The sequence below is a fragment of the Aspergillus flavus genome, chromosome 4 (genome assembly GCF_009017415.1).
Source record: "Aspergillus flavus chromosome 4, complete sequence".
NCBI lineage: Eukaryota > Fungi > Ascomycota > Eurotiomycetes > Eurotiales > Aspergillaceae > Aspergillus > Aspergillus flavus.
In genome coordinates this window covers 4,700,214-4,719,688 of record NC_092405.1, presented here as the reverse complement: position 1 = coordinate 4,719,688, position 19,475 = coordinate 4,700,214, and the positions used below count along the sequence as shown (strand labels likewise).

Below are 19,475 nucleotides of genomic sequence, written 5' to 3'. Positions count from 1 at the left end.
GCAAGCCGAAAGGCGGACCTCTCAGTAAAGATGTAATTTCGCAAGCGCGTTGGCGAGAACTGTTTCTTTCTTCTCTGTCATTGCTCTTTTTGCCTTATATGCACTGCCCTTAATCTGTACAAGTGATCTTTGCTACAGTACTACATATTGTGTCAACTCGTTGGACTTGAGTAACTCAGTTGCGAGTTAGGGTCGGAAAACGTCAACCCCTCTTGCTTTTCCGGTTTGCTTTTCCGACACGGAAACGATACTCAGTGATAGTCCTCCATGACAGTGCCCCAATTGCATTTGTAACATAAGTTTAACTCCTGTTTTACCTGTGACCGAGGTTAAAGTTGGTTTCTCTTGTCCGCTTGGCTCTATTCCTCGGATAAAGCATATACTTTGCGTATGAATGCTATGAGACTACCGATTTGACTCGATGGCTGGGCCTAGTGCTAAGTATCCAGTACAGCGTCTATAATCAATCCATTAGTGGTAATTGGACGTCCCATTCCTTCCAAGACTACTAGTTCCCACCGGTTTAGGGCTTGACATGAGTATCATTGCGGGGTTGACCGTCCGGAAAATCACCTTACCTTTTCCGTGCAGTAATTGAACCTCTGCTCCTTTTCCTTTCCAGATATTTTATTCCATTCATTCGGATATAGCACTTCTTTCATACTTTCCCATGGAGGTGATTAGCACTCGTCCGAAGAAACGCCGATGCGTTAAAGAGCGCGTCCGTGTCACCAGGGCGTGCGACGCTTGCAAAAGGTACGTTGCGAGTTCGATACGATATCCGGGTTGCATAAAACTGAGTAGCAATATAGAAAGAAGCTACGCTGCTCGGGCACTCTTCCGTGCTCCTTGTGTCAGCGTTCTAGTCAGGATTGCGAATATACGACAAGTTATACAAGAGGGAGGCTGCCACCAATCCCGACGCTCCAAAAACCTACGGGCAATGACAATGTCGCGGAACACCATATACAACAGAAATCGGCCCCCGATATAGATCGGATGCCTGCATCACCGGACACAGAGGTGATAGAAGGCCATTCATCGTCTCGAGTCGATGGAGACGCCAGTAACCTGCCATCGCGAGACTCCCCGGAGCCGCATCAAACTGACATGGAGGGTCATTATGTCGGGCCATCCTCAGGCGTCTCATTCTTACTTCGTATCCAAAAGAGACTCCATGAGTGTATCTCATTTCCGTTGAATACACCCATTTTTAGTTTTGGCGATGCTCCTTTACCAAAATCGGACCCTTCCTTCCTACTTCTCCCCAGCAAGAATGAGGCTAAAGAGTTAGTCCATAGATACTTTGACTTTGCATTTCCCACGCATCGGTTCCTCCACCAGCAGCAGGTGGAATCCTGGCTTGAAGAATTTTACAACTGTCTCCGGGTGCCTCACTCTCTTGGCCCTGGGGATCGGGAGATCAGGGCATTGCTCCTCATGGTTTTCGCACAAGCATCACAATATCAGCCAGAGTCCAGTAGTAACTTGGAAGATTCACACATGAGGTCTGTTACCAGCCCAGTGTTTTTCCTCTGCCCTGCCTTTTGAGTACGGCTCTGATCCCTCTTCTTTATGCAACAGTGCGGTCTACTTTGGTGCGTCAGAGCACCATCTAGCAGCGGAGACTGGACCCGTTCGTGTCACCAGTGTGCAGGCACGTCTGGCTCAGTGCTTCTATCTTCTGTCGCAGTCTCGGATTAATCACTGTTGGAGCCTCTTCGGTACGACAGCTCGTCTCGCTATCGCCATCGGTCTACATCGGAAACGTCGACGGGAGCATCCGAATACAGTCAACCTTATCGAACAGGAGTGCTCGAAGAGAGTTTTTTGGTGTGCATATAGCTTGGACAATTATCTCAGTGCGGCTTTGGGCCGTCCCCGCATTTTCCATGATGATGAGATTGACCAAGAATACCCTGAGGTTGCCGAAGATAGGCAGATAACGCTGACCTCCATCCTTCCGCCAACCTCTAGCTGTCAAAGTATCATGTTGGCCCCTGTCTACCACGCAAAGCTATCCAAAATTATCAGCGGCGTGCTACATGACTTATACGGCATTCAGCGGTCAAGCCTGACGGTCCAAGCCTCAGCTGCAGCGAAATACGGTGCTGAAATGGCACGATGGCGAAAGGAGTTGACTGGGTTCCTCGACCTTCCCAATGTGAACATCATGAAGGTTACCTATCAGCGACAATACACTGTCTTGAATCTCGCTTTTTATCACGCACAGATCTTGCTGTATCGCCCGTTTCTGTTAAAGGGCTTCACACTCCTCACCAAAGAGCCTAGCAGACGGAACGATAAGCTACAGGGAACGATTGACCAGAATATTAAATCTTGCTTGGAAGCGGCCATGAAGGTTGTTTCCATTGTCCGTGATCTATCCACAGCCGGAAGGATGTACCGAGCTTTCTGGGTAAGAAACCCAGACGTTCAGTGTCAAATAAAGGCTGACAGGTGTTGCAGTTCACCCATTATTATGCATTCTCTGCCGTCGTCGTACTCTATGTCCATTACATCCGGAGTCGCTCTCGCCAAAGCACAACTGATGCGGACCTTGCGTACTATATGGCTGGAAAGCAGGGGCAAGATGACCTGGCATCATGCGGATCCCAGTCTTCTTTCTCCCAGCGCTACGTTATGGTCTTGGAAGAGCTTCGCAAGGAGGCACACAAGGCCACAATCCGCGGAAATCAGGAATCAATCGATCAGCCACCCACAAATAGGCCTGGTCCGGGCGGCACTGAGAATGCAACATCAAGGCTCGAAGAGCTTGATCAGCTAAGGAACATTGCTGGCTCTCAAGATGCTGAAGCATACCCGGCAGCAAGCGAAAGGCTTGATGACATTCCCGGCTCAGCGCAAGTATCCTATCGTGGGGTACAGCCTGTGGGTTCATTTCAATTTCCGGCAGGACCGCAAGAGTCCGAAGTGGGATCTCTACAAGGCATCAGCCCCGAGTCTTATATCGCTGATCTGGCCAGCTGGGGTGAATTTGACTCTCTCGCTGCGACTGGTTTTGGAGACTTTGGTAACCTCTTTCCGTTCGATGTGCCTCCAGGGCTCGAAGGTTGAGTAATCTTTCTTCTTGCAGGAGTTTTCTTCCCTCGCTATGGAATTCTCAGTATCGCAAGCTATATTCCTAGTGATACCAATGCCGATCCACACTATACGCCTTTTTCAAGGACATATCTCTGATAAGCAATCATCTCTCATCTACACTTTTTCGATTAGTTTTACCTCGTATAGCAAGGCAGAAACGTTCCGCGTCAGCGGATCAGGTGACTGACTGATTCCGAGGATAATAAATTAAATCCATGATTACTATAAATAAATGTTTCCTCGGCCCACACCTTTTTCTTACTGATGCTAGAATTCAAATCGCATCTTCTCCTTGCAATACACGTTGCTCCAATTCCCAACCAAAGATGTCTACCGGACAGGTATCTGCCCTCTTGGCACCCGTCGTCGCCCTCAATATCTGGACCTTCGTCATGGAGGCCTGGATGTACAAGACACGGATCCCAATATACTCCAAGATGAATATGAAAAATACCATCACGAAGCGCGAACTCGATGCGATGACGCCGGCTAGTGTCCGATGGAAGGCAGACAATTACAACCATCTCATGGAACAGCCAACCCAGTTTTACGCGATAGCCCTCGTATTGGCACTGGCCGGCCAGGATGACAAGACGAACATTCTCCTGGCATGGTCCTATGTGGCCATTCGTGTTGTGCACAGCCTGGTGCACTCTACGAGCAACCATATCATGAGCCGGTTTTCCATCTTCGTGGTTTCTTCGGTGATCTTGGCGGTTATGACTGGGCGGGCTGCGTTGCTTGTTTTCTGAGCGTTGGGGTAGGAGACATGTACAGGATCTGTGACTTATAAGGGGCAGTCTGAGAGGGAATAATGGGCCTTTAGGGAACATGTACAGTGATAGTGTTCTGAGGTTTAATCTTTGTGAGGCATACAATCTCTCCTCTTTCATCAATTTGCTCGAGATCGGCGCAGGATAAGACGGATAAGATGGACAAATAGGGTTAGTGTGAAACTTCATATACGAGGATTTGTAAACTTGCCCACCCAAATCAGTTCGTTCCTTGTCAACCATGCATCCCCTCTGTGCTCGCTGCAAGACCATTCCTCTCCATGACATTCTCCAACAGGGCCATTCCCTCTGGAAGAAGTCAAATGAACCGCAATTGTCGTGGGAGATCCCGTGGTATTCATCTCTGAGTGAATTGACTGCGTCGTCGTCGTCGTCAGACTGTGCGTTTTGCAAGCTAGTCCGCCAAGGCCTAGAGAGATCATTCGAATATGAAGCGGCACAACAAGAAGCACGTGGAGAAATCCCTCCGGCAAGCTCTACGGAAAAGGACGCGAAGGATCCCCTACGCAAAATGGAAGGATACCTGGACTTCCCCATGGACATGTCGCTGCAACTCCGCTCATCTTTGACAGATGAAGACGATGAGGGAGACTGGGACATATCACGGCACAGTGGAACGGCCAACGCCATTCTTACCGTCAGAATTTCGTCGGGGGTCTCATGGGGTCTGACTCTTCAAGCGGAGTTTCGTGTAGCGACCGATCATGGTATGGCAATTTATCAATCCCTGTTCATCCAAAGTTCGACTCTATCTTAATGCTTCTTAGACGACCCATTGGCGGAATTGATCTTAGGCCGGACTATCGCACAATCAGCGGACAGTGAACAGGCGTATTCGGTCATCAATACTTGGATGGACTCATGCATCAATGATCATCAGATGCAATGTGCGGACGCTGCGCAATCACCACTACTCCCAACTAGGGTAATTGATGTCAGCCCAGTAGGGCTTGACGCAGGGTTGGTATGCCTTCGAGATGACCGGAATAAGGTGGATCGCGCTGCTCGCTACGTTGCTTTGAGCCACTGTTGGGGAAAATGCATTCCATTCGCGACAACAACTGAGAATCTGGAGGATCGCAAGCGAGAGGTACGTATCGAGGACATGTCTCAAGTCTTCCAGGAGGCGGTTCTCATTACACGTCGACTTGGGATACGGTATCTCTGGATCGATACACTTTGTATTGTTCAGAATGATCAGCATGACTGGGAGGTCGAAGCTAGCAGAATGGCCAAAGTCTACATGGATGCCTTTGTAGTGATTGGAGCGTCAAATTCAAATGCGGATGATCAAGGATTTCTTGGGCCTCGAGATCATTCGGGTTCGATAGACTGGGTGCGATCTCTCCCTAACGGACGTACCAGCTGTCTAGCTTTATCCCTACTACCTCCAGCAGGAGAGCGATGGACATTTGGCCGAGATCCGGTCTCGTCAGAGCCACTCCAGAGCAGAGCCTGGTGCTTACAGGAGCGGTATCTCGCCCAGCGCATTCTACTATATGGTGCAAGACAGCTCTTCTGGGAGTGTCGGGCCATCAGCCGGGCTGAGGATGGGGATCTGAGACTAGGTAACCTCCATAACCTAGACCGTCTTAGAGGAACAGCATCGATCAAAAGAACCATATTTGACCCCCGCCCAGACGGCGACTCAGAAGTCAATTACCGAGGATGGTATGAAATGATTGAGGAATACACCCAACGTTCAATCACCCACCAGTCAGACCGATTCCCAGCATTATCAGGTGTGGCAGACGCAATAGCGCAGACATCCAGGGATGCATACCTTGCCGGGATCTGGAGGAAGGGACTGATCGAAGGTTTGCTGTGGTGTGCAATGAACCGCGATGAGCCACTCAAGAAGCCAACATCGTATCGTGCCCCATCATGGTCTTGGGCCTCTGCCGAAGGGCCTGTTCAATTTATTGTATACCATTTCATCGAGAGATGTAGGTGGAAGCGTGGCATTGCAGACTACGAGCAACTAGCAACTTTCGAGGATTGCGACGTCGAGAAAGACGGGCCTGATGTATATGGCACGGTCAGTAGTGGGCATCTTCGGCTGCACGCGCCACTCTTGCCAGTCAAAAGTCTCTATCCTGCAGACGATAGGCCTCCATTCTCCGATGAACTCTTACCGCCTCTGAAGAATTCGATCGTTGATAAAGTGGTGGAAGTGGAGGTGGGAAATGAGACTTTCTACCTTCAGGCGGGATTTGATATGGCACCTGAGCCAGTATTACTCCAGCAGCAGTTGTTTGTACTCTTCCTCGCCCGCCTTCCAGATGGTAACCACGGGTTTTCTCCGTTCATGGACCATCGGTTCGGTTTGTTAGTTAGACGTACCGACAAGGACAGTGAGACCTATGAGCGAATAGGTATCATCGACTCCCCGATCCTGACAAAGGATACCTCCGGAGGTGTTTCGATGACCCTTGTTCGCCTTTTGGAGAAATCGCTCCGATTTCTAGAGAGGCTCTCGCCTTCCGCGGACAAATCACCTGTCTTCAACCTGACACCACGGCTGTTTGTCCCGGAAAGAGTCCTGACAGAGGAACCTGAAGAAGAGATGCCTCCCGATCCACTGCCCGAACTGAAACAGCACTCAATTTTAGTTACTCTTGTATGATTCCAAAATCTCTGTAAGGGTAGAGAAGTATCAGCTCAGTTTATCCTGCAGACATATGCAACCGACTTTACTGGTGGTTTCGTGACGTGGCAAGACTCGGATCCGATGAGTGGAATCGAGGATGCTTGACTCCCTCCCTAACTGCCTGTGACCCGGACCATGGGACAAATCTGTTGTATATAGACAAACATCCTCCTACGTAGTCATATAGATTGAGCTTAGTAGCATCGCTGCCTACCCATCGTTCAATGCGATCGAGGGCTTAGTCTCCACTTCACAGACCCAACCAAAGAAAAGGCCCTTATTCAGATTCTCCGGCAAGCTCCCTCAAAGTGTAGCACAAGCCATTCACGTCAGCCACTTCACTTCCCACTCATCGTTCGTAATTCCATCAACATTTCTGAAGCAAAACCTGGGTTGAGGTAATGCGCTTTTCTTTGCCGTCGGTCATCATGGGGATCAGTGCTGCTATGTCTCAAGCGGATAGTAGCCCTCTGGTCACCAAGATGTCATTGCCAGCACCGTCCCAGGTAACTTATCCAATGCTATCAGCGTCAGCGACAATCGTGGATATCACCTTCAACTGCCCCTCACCCCACCCCGGGCCGGACCAAGTTTCGCCGCCAACGATGCACGCGCGATGGGGCCATTGTCCACTCGATCCTGGTGGCCATCCGGGAGACCTGGCACTTCTAGTAATTCATAAACAGGCCTTCTAGGGTCGAGCGATCGGCTGCGATGGTGTGCGAGGGGGACAGAGTATTGCATTGTGCGTATCGTATGAACGATGTGGAACGTGAGACTTAACAGGTTTCAGATTTTGAGCAAAGTGCTGCGGTTAGTTCTCCAGGCTGTTCCTGGTCGCGTACATCAATGCGCCCTGTCATCGCCTATGGTATTACCTTTAGTTGAAATGCGTGATGTCAGGGTCAAGTCTCTATGATGGTATCTCGCGTGGTTTTGCGGCAAGACTGATGTTGTGTCTGGCGATAAATAAACCTGGCGGAACCGGAGGAACTCTAGTCCGCGATATACTGCTCTTGCTCATGGCCGGAACAATTTCCTATATAGCTTGTCATTGTTAACAATTCTTTGAAATCACCTTAAGAATCAAGATTGGATTCAATGTTTTCATCAATTCTCCGAGAGCTCTTGAGGCTCCTAATATCGGTTGAGGCTCGGGTTAGCATGTTCCTGAAAACATGCCGTCTCTGAATAATAGGAAGATATATATTTGTGTGCAAAGAAATGGCAGCGGTCAGCAAGCTTACGAAAATCCCCCAGGACCAAGGCTCGAACTCCCTTAGAGTATCTCAGGGATAAATATCTACACTACTTGAAATTTCGCGAGTTTTCTGGTTGTGGATCTAGATAATACATACAGTTTAAGGGCTTTTCGCGGAGGGTAACTTCATAGATCCAAGGTGAGCCCCCGGGAGCATCACCCAGATAGGAATGACACTAGCCGTATAGGGTAAGAAACCTTGGTGGACCCCGTGATCCGGATAAACATCGTCGCAGTGACTGGCAGTTGGCAGCCAACTCCCAATGAAGGTGTCTACTCGTACCGCGATGGGGCACCTTTTTTAATGCCACATGCGGGGTCAATCATTCTGAGACTGAGCCCCCACGAATTATCCATGAATGATAATCTGACATGCGGAGTCCGTCCCCACTCGACGGAATCTCGGGGCGAGGGCCGTCATGTTATCCACTAGGATGTCGATCTGCCGCCTGCGTATTTATTGATACGGCTTGTTCGTTGGATGTACTCGTAACGAACGAGTCGGATTCAGTCCCAGAAATGCACACCTAGATGCGGAAATGGCGTTGGACATAGATTACGTGCTCTCCCACATCTCGCAGGAGGACAAGATCGCTCTTCTCGCAGGTTACCTCACCCGTCCTGATCATTAGGCCAAGAGTCAGCACTAAAACTAAGCCAGGCATCGATTTCTGGCATACCCACCCTATTCCCGAATTGAACGTGCCTTCAATTCGTTCCACCGATGGTCCCAATGGTATAAGAGGCACGAAGTTCTTCGCCGGTGTACCGGCTGCCTGTTTGCCCTGTGGCACCGCCTTGGCGTCGACTTGGGACCAAAATCTACTGCGCGAAGTGGGAGTTCTGATTGGAAAAGAATGTCTGGCAAAGGGCGCGCACTGTTGGCTTGGTCCAACAATCAATATGCCCCGATCACCGTTGGGCGGCCGGGGATTTGAATCTTTCGCGGAGGACCCGCATCTCGCCGGAGCAATGGCTGCCTCGATGATCACAGGCTGTGAGAGCACCGGGGTCATCTCTGCGGTAAAACATTTTGTGGGTAATGACCAGGAGCATGAGCGGAGGGCTGTGGATGTTCTTGTCACCCAGCGTGCGTTGAGAGAGATCTACCTGCGACCTTTTCAGATCGTAGCCCGTGACGCAGGTCCGGGGGCACTGATGACGTCCTACAACAAGATCAACGGGAAGCACGTCGTGGAGAGTAAGGAGATGTTGGATATGGTCCGTCAGGAATGGAAGTGGAATCCGCTTATCATGAGTGACTGGCTGGGAACTTACACCACGATTGACTCGATGAATGCTGGATTGGATTTGGAAATGCCAGGCCCGTCGCGGTATCGAGGCCGATATGTGGAATCAGCCCTGCAGGCAAGGCTGATCAAGGAGTCCACCATTGATAGTCGCGCACGAAAGGTACTTGAGTTTGTTCAGCAAGCAAGCAGAGCACCCGTATCCGCTGTGGAAACTGGAAGGGACTATCCAGAAGATCGGGCGCTGAACCGAAACTTGTGTGCCAACAGTATCGTGCTTTTGAAAAATCAGAACGATATATTGCCCTTGCCAAAGACCATTAAGAAGATTGCCCTGGTAGGCTCACATGTGCGTACTCCAGCGATCTCCGGCGGTGGCAGCGCTTCGCTAGAACCGTACTATACTGTTTCGTTATACGATGCTGTGAGCGAAGCTCTTCCCCACACCGAGATTCTCTATGAGGTGGGTGCTTATGCGCACAAAATGCTACCTGTGATCGACCGGCTGCTTACCAATGCCGTCATGCATTTCTACAACGAGCCCGTAGGGACGGAGCGTATTCTACGTGCCACACAGCGGATGTCGAAGACCGCCTTTCAACTGATGGATTTCAATGCGCCGGAGCTCAACAGAGGCCTATTCTATGCGACACTAACCGGTGACTTTACGCCCGATGTTTCAGGTGTGTGGGACTTTGGTCTCACAGTCTTTGGCACCGGCTTATTGTACGTCGATGACGAACTCGTCGTCGACAACACCACGCATCAAACTCGAGGAACGGCATTCTTCGGCAAAGGAACGGTGCAAGAACTGGGATCGAAGACTCTCAACGCGGAACAAACATACAAGATTCGGATCGAATATGGATCTGCGAATACCAGTCCCATGAAAGCGATTGGTGTGGTACACTTTGGTGGCGGTGCAGCGCACCTCGGAGCATGCTTACACGTCGATTCCGCAGAGATGGTGCGCAGTGCTGTTAAAGCAGCTGCAGAGGCGGACTATACTATTCTCTGTACCGGACTGAATCATGAATGGGAATCTGAGGGGTTTGACCGGTCGCATATGGATCTTCCTCCCGGGATTGATGCGTTGATCACCTCTGTGCTGGATGTTGCGGCAAACAAAACAGTGATCGTGAACCAGTCCGGGACGCCGGTGACAATGCCCTGGGCTGATAGGGCGAGAGGGATTGTTCAAGCCTGGTATGGAGGTAATGAGACGGGTCATGGTATCGCGGATGTGATATTTGGGGACGTCAATCCATCCGGAAAACTGCCATTATCGTGGCCGGTGGATGTGAAGCATAACCCGGCCTATTTGAATTACGCTAGCGTGGGGGGAAGGGTGCTGTATGGCGAGGATGTCTATGTTGGATATCGATACTACGAGAAGGTCGGCCGGGAGGTGCTATTTCCATTTGGGTATGTGCTTGTCCTTTGGTGTTGGATTATGACTAACGATGCAGGCATGGTCTTTCCTATACGACATTTACCGTGTCTCCGGATGTGGTCTTCTCCCAGGAAGTCTTTAGACCCGAGGAGCCGCCAACTGCTGCCGTAAAGATCAAGAACACTGGCAAAGTAGCCGGAGCGCAAGTCCTCCAACTGTATATCTCCGCTCCTCATTCTCCCACACCTCGCCCGACCAAGGAGTTGCACGGATTTACCAAGGTTCTTTTGCAACCCGGGGAAGAAAGAGTGGCCCATATTCGCATGGATAAATACGCCACCAACTTCTGGGATGAAATCGAAGGCATGTGGAAAAGCGAAGAGGGTATCTACGAAGCTCTGATTGGTACATCAAGTCAAAATATCTTGGCGAAGGGGACATTCAGGGTGGACAGGACGAGGTATTGGCTTGGCTTATAACCAGTGATCTATACCTCTAACTTAGCCTCAAAGAGAATTCACTCCGGATAATTTGAATTCATTTACCCAGACTTTAGCTTAATGCTGTGGGGGCACCAGCGAGCCTATCTTTTGACACAATCCGGGGTAAGCAGGTGATTATATCTTCGTATACGATAGCCACCGCGACTACTGATCACTCCTAGTCTAGAATACCCCAGGCCCTTAGGCCCCTCTTGGCAGTCGGTTAGGGAGATTTCTCCGGCTTAAATGTTGAGATAACCGGAGCGATTGGTGGAATCCTCTCAAGCTCCCGTGTGCTTGCCATTTAGCGGCCTCGGTTGCGAGGTCTTTATTCAAGGGTCTTTCTCCCCCACTGGCCAACCGCAAATAAGTGTATGTAAGGCCACCAGCTGTGGTAATGTCCGTCTCGTATGCGGTAAGAGTCTTTCTTGGCTTGTCTTGGCCAGTGTTGTATTGGTATAGTAGGGATATAAAGATGATCTGCGTCCCGATTACTCTCAATATCAAAGGTCAAGTACCCCGTAAGCGGTCAACATGGTTGCAGTAGGAAAGCAACGAGAAGAGGACGTGTCAGACCCTGTCCTGGCCAACTTGCTGGCTGAGGACCGGACCCCATGGTACAAGAAGCCCAACCTGAGACGATTGTACTTGATCCTCTTCCCTGCATGCATGGGCATTGAGATCACCTCGGGGTTTGACTCACAGATCATCAACACAGTGCAGATCGTGTATACCTGGAATAAATGTTAGTGTCTTCCCTGCATAGAAGAATCATTTTCTGATAAGATACATAGATTTCGGGAGACTAACGGGTGATACCGTGGATGGTATGCCCGAGTACGAGGTCGAACCGAATCTCAAAGGCTTTCTAGGAGCGGCATATTCCCTTGGAGCTATCCTTTCTCTGCCATTTGTCCCCTGGGTTAATCAACGTTTTGGAAGGAGATGGACGGTTATGTTCGGGTCTTGCATCAGCTTGGTGGGTGCGCTACTACAAGGGTTCTCAAACGGAGGTAACTATCTTTTTACCATCGAAGGCACCGCGTGCTAATTGGAATAGTCGGAATGTATATAGTAGCTCGCATGTTACTTGGATTTGGGATTCCATATTGCATCGTGGCTGGTTCTTGCCTCATCGGTGAGCTCGGTTATCCCAAGGAACGACCAATCCTCACGTCCTTGTTTAACTCGTCCTATTTCATTGGTCAAATCGTGGCTGCTGCCGTCGGCCTGGGCACGGTGACTATCGCAAGCAACTGGGCGTGGAGAATCCCTTCACTGTTGCAGCTGGCTCCTGCTATGGTCCAGGTGGTCTTTGTTTTGTATGTGCAAGGCCACACCGAATCTCATACTGGTAACATCACCCTAACGTATATAGCTTTCTGCCAGAGAGCCCTCGATATTTGATCAGCAAAGACCGACACGAAGAAGCCTTCGGCATTCTGGCCAAATACCATGCCGAGGGAGACCGTAACTCCGTTATCGTGCGCGCGGAGATTGCCCAGATTGAACGGACCATCAAGCTCGAGCTCGAAGAGGCGAAACAAAGCTGGTGGGACATGTTCCGCACCGCGGGGATGCGGCGTCGGCTGCTCATCTCCGCGTTTTTGGGATTGTTTACCCAATGGTCCGGAAATACCTTGATTTCGTATGTCTCGTTCCCTGTGATATAGCGATCGGCGCTGACGATGCGTAGGTACTATCTCAGCGACTTGCTGGATATGGTCGGCATCACCGACAGTGTGACCAAGTCCAAGATCAACATCGGTATTGCTTGCTGGGGGTTGGTCTCTGGAACCGCCTTAGCTCTTACGGCGCCTCTGTTCAAGCGGCGAACGATGTATTTAACCTGTGCGACATCGTTGCTTTGCGTGTACATTGGCTGGACTATTTCCATGGAGCGGTTCATGACAACAGAGGTCAGGGCGGCCGCAATCCTGACTATCTTCTTCATCTTTGCCTATTCCCCGGCATACAACCTAGGCTACAATGCTTTGACTTACAGTAGGTCCCCAACAGATATTCTGCTGGACTATTCGCTGACGATGCAGCTTACCTGATTGAAATCTTCCCTTACTTCGGTCGCTCTCGTGGCCTCTCCTGGTTCCAGTTTTATGGCCGCGGGTCGGCATTCTTCGCTACATATGTCAATCCCGTCGGGTTGGACAGAATCAGCTGGCGATGGCTCCTGGTTTACTGCTGTTGGCTGGCCTTCGAGTTGGTATTTATCTACTTCCTTTTCCCGGAAACGTCTGGAAGGACATTGGAGGAGCTGTCGTTTAGTAAGTTGTTCCCGTCAGTAGCCTGTGCTTGGGCTAACCGAAATTCCTAGTGTTCGAGGGCAAAGAAAAAGCCAATGAAGTGGCTGCTGCAGTGCACAAGCAGATCGAAGTGGATGGGAAGACGGGAGGCCAGGCTTAGGTGCTTTTCTATATTGATACCTTATGAAATTGTCTTTACAGTCCAGTGCTATCTGATGTGACTTTTCATACCCACGAGGTCTAGTCCTGTATCGAACTTGTTGGAACGTTATTTTTCCTTTCTTTCGCTAGCTTCTTCCTCTTCTTGGCTTAGGTTCGTAAGTTAAGGTGAGGTGTATGTTTGTTAAATGCAGATGTGCATGAAAATGCTAAGTCGCGGATGTACCGGGCCTTTTCCAATAGGATAACCGAAGTTATCCATGCATAGAAGCCATTCTCATAAGGGCTAGCCTTGAAGCGGAAATTACCGAAATACGGGGCCTATAATGGTCCAGATCCGAAAACGCGCTGAAGTGGGCTCATGAAAAATTCGTGTTCAGTGTATTTTAGCAGTGGAGATATAACAAATCACCGTTCCTCTGATTTTTAGGAGAACATGGTTCGTGAGTGAAATATGATCTTCAATCTCTGGATCCTCGGTCTTGGACTAGGGCTTTTTCTGGCTGCGGATGCGCGAGGCCCCCAACCGATCGGAATTGATCTGGGCCCCGAGTTACTGTCTGTCATCCGCTTCCGTGGATTGATGATCTTCGTTTAATCGTTGGCTAATTAGTCCATAGTACTGCTGCGTATGCGCACACGTCCGATAATGTTTCGGTGATCGCTGCGATCGCGCCCGGACCTGAGGATATCTATGTTCGTCATATGTTACTGCTCCGGATGGAGTACGCAGACCGGCATGATATTATGCGTCCATGGCGCAAACCCGCGCAATGGACCCTGAAAGGACATTTTTCTAATCTCATCCAACAGTGGACGACTGAACTGAGCTCGTTTCTTGACAAACCAGCGCTGCAGAACTCCCAGATGCTGTCATTTGCTCGTACCGGATTCCGTACTGTACTCCAGGCAGTCTCGTACACGCGAAGGCTTGTCAATCCTGGGTATAAGGAGGAACTGCGTTTGGTCGATGTGAAAGCAGGGTTAGTTGACATGCTGCGACAGCTGAAGCAGAAAGCTGCTACAGACAGTGATGTTGACCTCAACTATGCTGTCATCGCAGTGCCTGAGTTCTTTAACCAGACCCTCCGGGAGATGGTGGTGGACGCAAGTCGGAAGGCAGGAATCAGGTCGGCTCTCACACCTGTTTCTAGAACGACTGTGGCGACTTTTGTCTCTACGTCCACCATAGCGAATCCTCCTGGTCTACGATATGCAGTCATAGATCATGGAATGTTTTATCTCGATGTTAGTGCCGGGGCTGACGCAGGGAAAAGTGAGCGGGAGCGCATTCATCAATATTTCCCTGCTTTACATATGGGCAGCACAATGATCGATAGCTATATTACGGACCGACTCGTTGATCGCGTGGAGGACCTCAGTATAGAGATCGCAATTGGGACTTCTAAACCCGCGCTCTATGGCCCTGTGAGACAGGCTCGAACCTTGATCCGGGATAATCTTGATTCCCAGCTCCTGGGTTCTGAGAATGACCAAGATCACCACTTTGATGAGTATCCTCTTGACCTAACGAAGTGGGGCTCTGGACAATCCCAGGCTGTTCTATCATGGGAGGACGTACATGCTGCCGAGAGGCGTTTCGTTGAGGTAGTCGCTACTAACCTGAGAACATACCTTGCTGTTTTGAGATGTGAGCTTTTGCCCCTTGCGTTCACCCTTACAACCTGAAGCATAAAAGCTAATAGAAGGCTAGTCCGCCGTTTACCTGATGCCTCGCCTGACGATATTATACCCGAAGTCGTCGACCGAGTTGTGATTTTGACTACCGGCCCTGATGGTCATCTATTGGCGCAAGCAGCTCGCGAGGGCCTTGGGGACCACATCGAGATTATCGGAGGTACACTACGTGAATCCTTCTCGCTGGCCGCGTTTGGGGCAGCACGTGGTGCTTTAGTTGCAATGTCTCCTGGGATATGTCGCAATACACCTAAACAACGTGGTGTATTTGACCATGAGCTTTAGGATGGTAACGATGACGTGACAAAACCATAGTACATTACGGTGCTGAAAGAATGTATTTGAGGAGGTAGCATATAATAGGCCCCATATCATATAGGAAATGTGGGTTCTTCAGGTGCCCGACGTTGCAGAAGTGTCGCAAGATTCAAGGTTCTTAGGGGCCATGGCGGCCTTGATATTGACTAGCAAGCCCTTAGGCATGTCGCGCTTCAGATACATATGGAAGCTCTCTTGAGCTACTAGCAGCTACTCAGGATACAGCGAGGTATAAGAGTGGAGTGATGAATTCGTGTAAAGAGATGTACTGTACAGAGTAACGGGTTCGTCCATTTGGACCCAAATTCAGCCACTCATTGCCTTTACGATATTTTTCCCAAGTGATCGTATGCAAACCGTGCTCATCTTCTGATGTTGAAACTTCTGAAATGTTCATGTAACACCCAGCCTACTCTTCCTTGAGACCTGTCCTCGTTTCTGTATGCTCCTCACTTAGAGGCTGATTCACAATGAACGCGCTCGCAAGAACAGCAACACCAGCCATGCAGGTGTACATAATCCACATGTTTTGTAAACTGGATGAGAATGCACCTGCGACAGTTCGAATCTTGGAGGGATCATTGAGGGTCTTGATTACCTCCGTGCTGGCAGCGGCAGAAGCGCCAGTTAACTCTTCAACAATCTCATCCATCAGTCCTGCTGCTTCTAACCTGCTTCGCTCTCCTGCCATGCTATTTTGAAAGACCACCCCACCAACTACAATCGAGACTGACATGGCGATAGTGCGAATGAAGCCTAGCATGGCCGTGGCACTTGCTGTGTCATCTTGGGCGACCATTGCTTGCAACGCAATCAGAGGGGGCGCAAATAAGATCGCCGACCCTGCTCCGCCAATCACCTGGAATATAATTAGTTCTACTAGAGGGGAGGTTGGATTGAGCCGAATAAATAGGCCGGTCCCGAGGGTAAGAAGGACAGTCCCTATCCAGATTTGTTCTGCATATTTGCCTGTCCGATGGATTAACCAGCCAGAAATCCCGCTGAAGACCCCTTCGGCCAGAACCAGGGGAAGGACCATCAGCCCTGAGCGCATCGGGCTGGCTTGCTTGGCTGACTGGAAGTATAGTGGTAGCCAATACTCACAAGCGATGAATACCTAGCACTGTCAGATCTGGTGTTTCATACCGAAGGTGTTAGTCCACAGGTAACTCACCGCACCATGGAATAATGTAACCAGCGATACAGCAATATTTGATCGATGTTTCAGCATTTTGAGGGGCATCAGAGGGTATTTGGCGACATATTTCTCCCCGCAGAAGAATATAATCGAGAAAAGAGACCCGAAGACAATCAGACAAATCACTTGAGGCGAGTTCCAGGCAAACGTTTCCCCCCCAAAATTAAGACCCAGGAGTACCATCAGGGTAAAGCCTATGATAGACAGACTTCCCAGCCAATCAATTGCTTTCAACCCGTCAGTTACCCTGGTTTTCGGGTTGTGGACATTCAAGTAAAAGAAGAGCAATATAAATGCCAATCCGCAGATAGGAAGATTTATCCAGAAGTTCCATCGCCAAGAGAGGTATTCCGAGAATACACCACCAAGAATTGGTCCGAGGCCACCGGAAATAGTCCACATAAACTCAAGAATGCCCATATACAGACTTCGTGACCTGAAAGCAGTTAGCGAGTTTCACTTGTCAGAAAATATATCATGATAACAAGGGGTTGGTGCTGACCGGACACTGAACAAATCGGACACAACAATCATGACCAGTTGCAAGAGACCACCACCTGCTATACCTTGTAGTGCTCGACCAGCAATTAACATCCTCATGTTTACTGCGGCGGCGCACACAATAGAGCTGAACATGAACCAAAGAACAGCAACAAGAAGGATGGGCTTGCGCCCCCAGATATCAGATAGCTTTGCCCAGATGGGAGCAGCTGCCGCACTGGCCAGGAGGTATGCTCCTCCAACCCATGTATAGCCACTTGCCGAATGTAACCGCGAGGAAATCGTTGGTAGAGAGGTAGAGACAATCGTTTGATCTAAGGCAGCGATAAAAAGGGATAACTACAAAGCTGGAGTGTCAGCGACCCAATCCGTACTGCACAATAGCATGACATGCAACAGAAGCAGGGACCTTACGCAGAGAGCCACCATGATGGCAAGCACCTGCACCTTTCCACGCTCTCCTTCCAGTCCATCCAAGCTGCTCACAGCTTGTTGGACAGCTGTATAGTTATCACAGCTTTGTGAAGGATTTCCCATTGGCATAATATCAGCGGAGCACTGCCTAGTCGGCGAGAGCTCAATTCCGTCGTCAGTCATCTTGTGTGATCGTGTAACATTGAGGCTCTACTGGTAGATTGCATCGAGGCAAACCTCACCATATGTAGACCTAAGCGAAAGAAATACTTTTGAGTAGGGCTGTCCCTTTCTGGGGTACGGAGAGTCAATACGAGGGACCCATCGTGATTACCAATGCGATCTTGCCTCGGCGTATGACAGATTCCGACGGGTCCAGACCTCTGTGTGCATAATCAACCACCATAGCTGCTTTTATCATTCTTTATTCCTTTGCTGAACTTTGCCCTTCCCACCGATTATGGTTAGCATTGTTGCCGTACTAAACGTTGTAGGTCGAGGCACCCACGTCACCCGTGCCAACACAATTCTAACTGCGCCTATGTAACCATCGTCCTGGACATTCCTGGCTCAGTGGCATATTTCCTTCTACCTTGCTGATTAGGCGGCATCACTGTATGTCACCTGAAGGGGTTTAGTTAGTACATAAAGCTGAGTATTGTCCCTTCGCTATCTCTTACTCAAGGATCCATGACAGCGCCTCACCCGAAGGTTCAAAATAATGGTATTGTAACTGTGTTTTTTGGATCCCCGGACAGGGACATTGTGCTGGCAGCATTGCCTAGAATGGTCACAGGAGGTCACCGACTTAACGTAGAGTGGCGAGGTATCAATGGCACTCATAGCTAAGAGTCTGATCTTCACCGCGCCCTTCTTCAAGAGATTTCCCTAATGGACCTACATCTGGCTACGATGTCTCTTTTACCTTTCTCACTTTTATTCGCTTCCTTGCCCTCCAATACTTTTCGATCATTATCTTCGGCTTCACGAGGCGAAGCATCCAAGCGGAACAACAGACTTGGTATGTAGGCTCGTCCCAAGATGATAAGTGAGGCGCAGGTGCTCGATTGCATGAGTATGTAAGAATCCTTCTGTGGAAGGGATTGCCGATCTTGCCTAATAGATGCATTTGGGCATGGTCCACCACGCCAGCCAGGCAAGATGGTGCCAACACCAATCTATAGTATACTGTCGGATGGCTCGACTTTTCACTCTTATCGACTCGATAATAATAGCAAAGGTAAGTGGATTCTAAGGTATACAATGTCAAAATAGCCTAACCTTCATAGTGGACTGCCCATACACTCGGGTGGGGACACAAAGTAGGGCAACAGAATGAAATACTCCGTAAAGATCCACATACATGTCATTGCGCAGACGATAGGATGGAGCAAGAAAGGTCTAGTTATGGCTCGTGCTCGTAATAAGCACACTGATTTGCCAAATGGTCTGATTGCCAGAATATTTGGCAACGCTGCCGCTCTCTCGCCATGAGAGAATCAGGATTCGCGACGGGCCGATGCAAGTCTAGAGATCAGACAACTAGCCAGCCATATGACAAGAGCATTTAGGCTTAGGGTGATTTACATTGTCGTTTACCTGTGCTGCTTTTGGGAGATCGAGTACCTTGGCAACGGTTAACGTAATAATTTCGTTTTCAAATGCTTGGCTTGCCCACTTGAATACCACATGGTTGCTTGGCGGTTGTATCTATTACCGAACGAATATATCTAGGTCTCTTATCTATGCTCTGAGCTCCGCCAGAGGATGATCCTTTGGGTACATTATAAGGTTTAGAGCTCCAACGGTTTTCTTTAGCGGCTAGAAAGAATCCTAATATGGCTCCGCAGCCCAATGTTCTCCAATACCCCTTTTGTAGTGGCTCAGGATAGTATATTTAAACTGTGCATGTATCCTTCATCATGCTAGATATCAGGCCTAGTCACTCGTTCTGTCACAATCTTTTGAAGTCACTCATTTGAGACGCATTC

General features: G+C 49.5%; 5 protein-coding genes across 5 annotated transcripts; 4 read left to right on the top strand and 1 right to left on the bottom strand.

The window, feature by feature from the left end:
* Nucleotides 1–670: 670 nt before the first annotated feature.
* On the top strand, nt 671–3,857 carry F9C07_2067979 (fungal-specific transcription factor domain-containing protein; the record flags this gene model as incomplete). The annotated part of the gene is made up of 7 exons (XM_071508730.1): nt 671–756; nt 813–1,524; nt 1,553–2,419; nt 2,470–3,034; nt 3,098–3,148; nt 3,257–3,284; nt 3,377–3,857. The coding sequence occupies 7 exons, from the start codon at nt 671–673 to the stop codon at nt 3,855–3,857; spliced, it is 2,790 nt and encodes a 929-aa protein (XP_071366764.1).
* A 2,608-nt stretch (nt 3,858–6,465) lies between these two features.
* Nucleotides 6,466–13,735, top strand: F9C07_2222146 (glycosyl hydrolase family 3 N terminal domain-containing protein; the record flags this gene model as incomplete). The annotated part of the gene is made up of 5 exons (XM_071509734.1): nt 6,466–6,519; nt 8,417–10,485; nt 10,530–12,257; nt 12,314–13,217; nt 13,268–13,735. The coding sequence occupies 3 exons, from the start codon at nt 6,466–6,468 to the stop codon at nt 10,930–10,932; spliced, it is 2,526 nt and encodes an 841-aa protein (XP_071366763.1). The 3' UTR covers nt 10,933–12,257; nt 12,314–13,217; nt 13,268–13,735.
* Nucleotides 11,202–13,583, top strand: F9C07_1604237 (general substrate transporter). Its single transcript, XM_071508247.1, has 7 exons — nt 11,202–11,680; nt 11,730–11,948; nt 11,996–12,257; nt 12,314–12,583; nt 12,632–12,939; nt 12,987–13,217; nt 13,268–13,583. Exons 1-7 carry the CDS (start codon nt 11,470–11,472, stop codon nt 13,354–13,356), a joined length of 1,590 nt encoding a protein of 529 aa, XP_071366762.1. The 5' UTR covers nt 11,202–11,469; the 3' UTR covers nt 13,357–13,583.
* F9C07_2160743 (uncharacterized protein) lies at nt 13,736–15,593 on the top strand. The gene is made up of 3 exons (XM_041292513.2): nt 13,736–13,913; nt 13,976–15,006; nt 15,070–15,593. Exons 1-3 carry the CDS (start codon nt 13,810–13,812, stop codon nt 15,336–15,338), a joined length of 1,404 nt encoding a protein of 467 aa, XP_041146984.1. The 5' UTR covers nt 13,736–13,809; the 3' UTR covers nt 15,339–15,593.
* On the bottom strand, nt 15,594–17,767 carry F9C07_2284182 (putative efflux pump antibiotic resistance protein). The gene is made up of 4 exons (XM_041292535.2): nt 17,485–17,767; nt 17,072–17,409; nt 16,546–17,005; nt 15,594–16,488 (listed from the first exon to the last, which is right to left on the bottom strand). The coding sequence occupies exons 1-4, from the start codon at nt 17,665–17,667 to the stop codon at nt 15,781–15,783; spliced, it is 1,689 nt and encodes a 562-aa protein (XP_041146983.1). The 5' UTR covers nt 17,668–17,767; the 3' UTR covers nt 15,594–15,780.
* Nucleotides 17,768–19,475: the final 1,708 nt, after the last annotated feature.

Coding starts and splice junctions, on each gene's coding strand:
- F9C07_1604237 (XM_071508247.1), top strand. CDS start 11,470: ATGGTTGCAGTAGGAAAGCAACGAGAAGAGGACGTGTCAGACCCTGTC. Junction 12,258..12,313: donor GTCCAGGTGGTCTTTGTTTT/GTATGTGCAAGG, acceptor TAACGTATATAG/CTTTCTGCCAGAGAGCCCTC. Junction 13,218..13,267: donor ATTGGAGGAGCTGTCGTTTA/GTAAGTTGTTCC, acceptor CGAAATTCCTAG/TGTTCGAGGGCAAAGAAAAA.
- F9C07_2160743 (XM_041292513.2), top strand. CDS start 13,810: ATGATCTTCAATCTCTGGATCCTCGGTCTTGGACTAGGGCTTTTTCTG. Junction 13,914..13,975: donor GATCTGGGCCCCGAGTTACT/GTCTGTCATCCG, acceptor ATTAGTCCATAG/TACTGCTGCGTATGCGCACA. Junction 15,007..15,069: donor ATACCTTGCTGTTTTGAGAT/GTGAGCTTTTGC, acceptor ATAGAAGGCTAG/TCCGCCGTTTACCTGATGCC.
- F9C07_2284182 (XM_041292535.2), bottom strand. CDS start 17,667: ATGACTGACGACGGAATTGAGCTCTCGCCGACTAGGCAGTGCTCCGCT. Junction 17,410..17,484: donor CCATCATGGTGGCTCTCTGC/GTAAGGTCCCTG, acceptor CCAGCTTTGTAG/TTATCCCTTTTTATCGCTGC. Junction 16,489..16,545: donor TTACATTATTCCATGGTGCG/GTGAGTTACCTG, acceptor TGACAGTGCTAG/GTATTCATCGCTTGTGAGTA.